General features: G+C 44.1%; 1 protein-coding gene across 1 annotated transcript in view; it reads right to left on the bottom strand.

Annotated features, from left to right (window-relative positions):
• Nucleotides 1-5,738, bottom strand: part of LOC102474969 (small EDRK-rich factor 1) — a 6,871-nt gene extending 1,133 nt beyond the window's left edge. The window contains exons 1-2 of the mRNA XM_006169508.1: nucleotides 5,545-5,738; nucleotides 4,712-4,820 (exon numbers count right to left, since the gene is read on the bottom strand). Of these exons, the coding sequence (XP_006169570.1) occupies nucleotides 4,712-4,820; nucleotides 5,545-5,551 (116 nt within the window). The 5' untranslated portion in view covers nucleotides 5,552-5,738. The remainder of the gene's footprint in view (nucleotides 1-4,711; nucleotides 4,821-5,544) is intronic.
• Nucleotides 5,739-6,654: the final 916 nt, after the last annotated feature.

The raw sequence follows: 6,654 nt of genomic DNA, 5'->3' as shown, positions 1-6,654 counted from the left end.
AAAAACATAACACCCCTTATTTTTATCAAAAAAAAAAAAAAAAAAAAAAAAAAAAAAAAAAAAGAGGCATTTAAGAACACTCCAAATTAGGACTGGTAACTTGGATTAGGGCACATATGATACAAAGCAATTCAGTCTTACAAGCCAAAAAGTCAAACCATTAGTGATTAAAATGGGATTACACTAAAGAAAGGCAGGATTTTTCAGGCAACTTTCTTCATGTCTTTGCACCTATGAGTCTCTGCCATACTGATTGAACCACAACCAGATTATCTGGGCTAGATAACCCATCAATGTGTAGGGCCCCTATTTTTTGAATATATTAAATGAATTCAACACCTACTATGTGCCAAGAACTGCTGGCTCTGGATTAAGTTCCACAACTCTGAGTTATTATCCTTATGTTTTAGATTTAAAAAAAAAAAAAAGAAAGGAAAAAAAGGTTTGGTACTAAATAATTTTCCCCAAGTAAATAAAACCTAAGTTGTATCCAATTCAAAGTCCAGGCTCTTTGTGCTTATTATAGAGATTTCATATTACATATCTTTTAATAATTATTTATTTAATTTTATTTATTCACTCATTTATTTTAACTTGACCAGAGAGAGAGTGAGAGAGAAAGTGAGAAAGCAAGCCACCAGGTCCAGGACTCAAACCGTGGTCAGCCACATGGGAGTGTCCAGCACCTTAGCCACCACGCCACCTGTTGGTCCCTAGATTTCATATTACATATTAATTCAGGATTGAATAGCTCTGCTCATGAAAATAAGGTATTTCTGCAAAGCTCCTAGCAAGAACAGGAAATAGAAGAAAAGAAAAGACAGCAACAAAGACATTAGATATCATAGAAGAGTGATACTTACTTCTCTGAAACTTTTTTGCTTAACTTTAGTAATGTTAATAAAATTCTAATTTCAGTTTCCTATTCTACAAGTTCAAGCAATAACACTTTTCAAGACTGCAATGAATAGAGATTAATACATCTAGAGCATCTATTTTGCATAGAGCCCTTTAGAAGGTAAGTATAATGACTATTTCTGAACCAAGCTCAACTAGGTTTTCCAGTAAAAATACTATTTCAGAGTCATACCATGTTCACTTTCACTCCAATGGGAGTAAACAGAAATTTGAGGGAAAGCCCTTTTTTTTCTTTTTAAAGAGATTTTTGCTACCAGGCACACGTGCTCACCAGAGAGAGAAATAGATAGAAAGCGAGAAATCACCCCCCAGGGGGGGATGGCCACCCACAGTCCCTTCCCCACTCTCCTCTTGGGATCTTGGGCATGCACGCACATGCACCTGGCATGAGTTTTAAAGCTGCCAGGTCCAAGACTCAAACCATAGTTGAGTATATGGGAGTCCAGCAATGTAACCATCATGCCACATGCTGGTTCCAAAAGCTCATCACTTTAATCATAAATTCATCCAACAAAAGTGTGAAATAATAGTTAAGGTATTTAACTTCATGAAATGATGATTTTTTTTTTTAAAGAGATTTTTCTATAAGATACACGTGCTCACCAAAGTGACAGAGAGAAATCACTCCCCCAACACACTGGGGATGGCTACACCACAGTCCCTTTTCCTCTATTCTTCTTGGAATTTGAGGCACACATGCACATACGCTGGATGTGAGTTTCAAGTTGCCAGGTCTTGGACTTGAGCCATGGTCAACTACATGGAAGTCCAGTGATGTAACCATTACGCCAACGGCTGGTCCCATGAACTGATGATTCTTGACTCTTGCTGCACATAAGATTCACCCACAAAAGTGTTTTTTGTTTTGTTTTGTTTTCTAATGTTTGCTACAGGGTATGTGTGCTCACTGGAGGGAGGGGGAGAGAGAGAGAGAAATGAAAATGCATACCCCAAGAAGAATGGCCATGCCACAATCCCATCTCTTCCACTCTTTTCTCAGGATTTTGAGTATGCATGCACACTCAAGCATATACTTGACACGTGTGTGTGTCTGTCTGTTTTTTAACTTTATTTATTTGTTTGTTTATTTTAATTTGACCAGAGAGGGACAGAGTAACAGAGAGAGAGAGAGAGAGAGAGAGAGAGAGAGAGAGAAAGTGAGAAAATAAGAAAGAAAGCCTCCAGGCCTGGGATTTAAACTGTGGTCAGCCATGTGGGAGTCCAGTGCCTTTAACTATTACACCACCTGTGGGCCCTGACCAGTGTATTTTTTAAGATACCAGGTCCAGGACACTAAATGCACAATTGGCCACATGGGATCCAGCCACCTCTACTACCATGCCACTGGCTGGTCTGGGTTGTATTTTCAGTCAGCTTTAAGGTATAACCAAAGTACAATAAATTGTAACTATGGTGCTTTTCAATACCTATTCCCAGACCAATAAGTCAGAAGTGTGCGTAGTACATAGTCATAGAAAGTTGTCAAGGCTTCCCAGGTGATTTTAATGTGCGGTCAGGATTAAGAACCACTGATGTCACACTGAAATATGTGCAGTTATTCACCTAACCTTCAAGTTGTATATGAACAATAATTTTTTTTTTCTTTCGATTTTTTCCATAGGCCATGTGTGCTCTCTGGAGAGAAACAAAGAGACACAGAGAAAGAGAAAGTGAGAAATGAAATCACCTCCCAGGGTGATAACCACACTGCAATCCCTTCTCCATTCTCCTCTCATGATTTGAGCACACATGTGCCTGGCATGATTTTCAAGCCTTCAGGTCTGGTACTTGAACCATAGTGATGTGGGAATCCAGTGTCTTAACCACCATGCCACCTGCTGGATCCTAAACAATAAAATTTGATTTTAGAATAAAATTAACTTTTGGTTAGCTATTTTAGAGAACTGAGTGCACTTATTTTTTAATTTAAGCTGCAGGCTCATTAAAGTATCTCTGTGGCACTTTTGTATTATTTGACTCATACAGTCTTATATCAAGGCTGAGTATATGTGCTCTCTGCAACCCAGTGGTTCTTAAGAAGTCAATATAGTTACATATACTTTTTTAGACTCTTCTTCAGACCAGTTATCAATATAGAGTCATTTATTTCCCAGATTAGTTTGGATAGACTAGCTGTTTCAAAAATGTATGCATATGGAAAAGGTTCAGTTATTTTGTTGAATACAATTCTTATGGATGGGGACCAGCAGTTGGTGTAATGTCTATGTCGCTGGACTCCCACGTAGTCGACCACAGTTCGAGTCCCGGACCCGGTGTCTTAAACTCATGCTGGGGGTGTGTGTGTCCAAGATCCTGAGAGGAGAATGGAGGGGAAGGGATTGTGGCATGGCCATCCCCCCGGGGGGGTGATTTCTTGCTTTCTTTCTCTCTGTCTCTCTCTGTCTGTCTGGTGAATGCACATACCCTATAGCAAAAACCTCTCCAAAAAAAAGAAAAAAAAAATTATTGTGGATGGGGGCCAGCAGGTGGTGTAGTGATTAAGGTACTGGACTCCCACATGGCCGACCATGGTTCAAGTCCTGGTCCTGGCAGCTTAAAACATGCTGGGCACATATGTGTGTGCGTGCCTGCCCACAATCCTGAGGAGAATGGAGGAGAAGGGATTGAGGTGTGGCCATCCCCTGGGAGGTTATTTCTCACTTTTTCTCTCTCTTTCTTTCCAGCAAGCACACACACCCTACAGCAAATCTCTCTCTTAAAAAAAAAATCTTGGGACCAGCAGTTAGTGTAATGGCTATGTTGCTGGACTCCCATGTAGTCAACTGTGGTTCAAGTCCTGGACCTGGCGGCTTAAACCTACGCCGGGCGCGTGTGCATGCGTGTCCAAGATCCCAAGAGGAGAATGGAGGATAAGGGATTGTGGTGTGGCCATCCCCCTGAGGGGCGTGATTTTTCCCTTTCTGTCTCTCTGTCTCTCTCTGTCTTTCTGGTGAGCACACATGCCCTATAGTGAAAACCTCTCCAAAAAAAGAAAAAAAAAATCTTATGGCTGTAGAAATAGCTGCATGAGATTTTCTGCAAAACACATGATAGCTTTAGAGCCTAAATTCTTCATCCACAGATTGGGATAATCTCTAGCCCATATGGTTTCAGTATGCCTGGCAGGGCAAGCCCAAGCCAACCAAGAGTTTTAAAAATGTTTTGTCCCCCCTCGGTGGGGGGGGGGGGGGTGATTTCTTGCTTTCTCTCTCTCTCTCTTTCTGTCTCTCCAGCAAGCACATGTGCCCTATAGCAAAAATCTCTCTTAAAAAAAAAAAAAAGATTTTTTTTGCCTATCTGCAGCCATGTAAGCAGGGGGCCACTACTTCGTAGTGACTGAGGTAGCATGGGAGGTCAGAGTTTGCTTCCCAGCACAACCTCTGCAGGCCAGGATCTGTGGCATGTGCCGTTGTCCTAGCTAACTGGGAGGCCAGGGCAGGGGAACTGTGACATGGTGAGACTCTGTCAAAAATATTTATTTCTGGGGCCAGCAGGAGATGTGGTGGTTAAAAGCGCTGGACTCCCACATAGCCAACTGTGGTTCAAGTCCTGAACCCGGTGGTTTGCTTTCTCACTTTCCTTCCCTTTAGAGAGGGGAAAGTCCCTCTCTGGTCAAATAAAAATAAAAATAAATTAATTAAATAAAGTAATTATTAAAAATATATTTATTTCTCTCTTCTGCTCTCATTAAAAAAAAAAGGTATATCTGTGTGTTTGCATGTGCATGCACTTCTCCAAAATGTGGTTTCAATCAAAATTTCGGTGACTTGAGAATTTTATTAGAACCACTTACCTCTGTTTTCTCTGAGAGGTAGTCAAGCTATCCTCTTTTCTTTTCCCCTTGCTAATTTCCTGAGTTTTCTTCATGTTTTTTTGGCGGGCGAGTTCTCGTTGGTTTCCACCTATAAAGACAGTTGTACTCTTTTCCTCTCTCCAAATTTACTAATAATTCTACTAAAGTGCTCTTACTTAAACACATCTGAAGTTTGCTTTTAACACATAAGCCTGCAGAGTACTGCACTGATGGTGTTCCCAGATCTGATGACAGGAAGGAAGATTAAGTTAAACACGGAAAGACTTAAGCGTATTATCATACTAACCTAGGTGTGCACTAGCTGTAAATACCAGATCTTTGAAAATCTCCATCTATATGGGCCAGTGTTCCAAAATAAGTCCTGGCAAGTGTGAGTGGAGACAGAGAGGCAGATACCCAGAAATCACACCTCTCACAAGTTCAGCCCGTCAGACTGTTGAAGCGTGCAAATGCAGATGCGAGTAAAGTATGCCTATGAGAGCCAAACAAAAGAAGCAGGAGGCTCAGCTGAGCTCCCGGTCCTCTTTAGGCACTAGCTGTAAACAGCCGCCAGTCGGGGACCCCTCCCGGGGCTGCCTTCGCACACCTCCCGGGGGTGTATTCTTTACCGTTCGAACTCGCACCTGACGGACAGGTACCTGTCCAGCCCAAGAGGCCTGACCGGAGCCGACCCGTCCCTCCCTCTGCAGCTGGCAGCTAGGGTTCCCACCCCGCCGGACCCGAGGGGATTCGCCGGCCAGCCCAGCCTCCCCGCCGGCCGCTCAGTGCTAGGCTCCCTCGCCGGACGCTCCCACAGCTTCCCGCACACTCACGGGCCATGCCGACCACGGGACGGAGCCTGTGAAAGAGCGACGCGGAAAAGCAAAGGCTCTCTCGCAAGCTCAGCGGTGGTCCCCGCCAGCCGACCGGGAAGGCAGAGCCGGCGCTGGCCCTCTGGGGGGCGCTACGCCTCGGCTCCCAGCGGCCCCGCCCACGGAGAGCCTCCAGCAGCCTCCGGCGGGGCCGGGGAGCCTCCAGCGCCCGCCGGCGGGGCAGGCTAGCCACTGCGCGTGCGCGGCCGCCGGCTAGTCCGCGCGGGGTGGACTCCGCCTCTCCTGTGGAGTCCGCGAACCCGGAGCCCCGCAATCGTGCGCGTTCACAGAAGCCCGAAAACAGGTACCGTGTCTGAGAGAGGGACAGGCATGAGGGTTTTCTGACTCGGCGAGGGATACTGGAGCTTGATCAGCCCTCCCTTTTTGAAAACAAGCGACTCTAAACACTATAGTACCTACCTTTTCGACGAAAACGTCTCATTCATCCCCTCGCAGAGGCGGGCAGGGGACTGAACAGATGGAGGGCTAACTGCGAAAGACAGTCGACCCTTTCATATGTTCCTTCCTTATTCTAGTAACTACCCTGCAAGGCAGGCTTCATTGTTCTCATTTTACAGTAGAGATTGACCGAACAGGTAGGAACCAGTGGAAGTTAAATTTAAGGACTTCGAAAGGCTGCTCATTTCCCATTTTATCCGGTGCCCTTGTGGTCGACGGTACTTGAGTTTTAGCAACCGGTGCTTGGGTTATGAAATAGGGAGAGAATGGCAAAAGAATACAGTCTTATCACCTATTCAGAATAGCCCAGAATAACCTCAGAATCCGCATTAAAGCTGTTGCTAGAAACAGCGTGCAAAGATGCTCATGCTGTTCACTTAGGCGATACTTAATTTCTTCACTTATTCCATCTGAGATGGTCTGGACACCTTAAAATTGCCCTATGTTTTTTTGAAGCTTTTATTTGGAAGGTTTTAAACACATACAGAGCTATGGTGTTTAAAAATACTATAGTAATCTCAAGTACACATGCCCAAACTTCAATTATATTTCTTCATAAATTACCTGTTTTAGAGAAGAAGAGAGAAACTAGTGAAGACTTAGGGCTCTGAA

The sequence above is a fragment of the Tupaia chinensis genome, unplaced genomic scaffold, assembly GCF_000334495.1.
Source record: "Tupaia chinensis unplaced genomic scaffold, TupChi_1.0 Scaffold147123_1, whole genome shotgun sequence".
Classification (NCBI taxonomy): Eukaryota; Metazoa; Chordata; class Mammalia; order Scandentia; family Tupaiidae; genus Tupaia; species Tupaia belangeri.
Note: the sequence above shows the minus strand (reverse complement) of the source record. Positions and strands in the feature narration are given on the sequence as shown.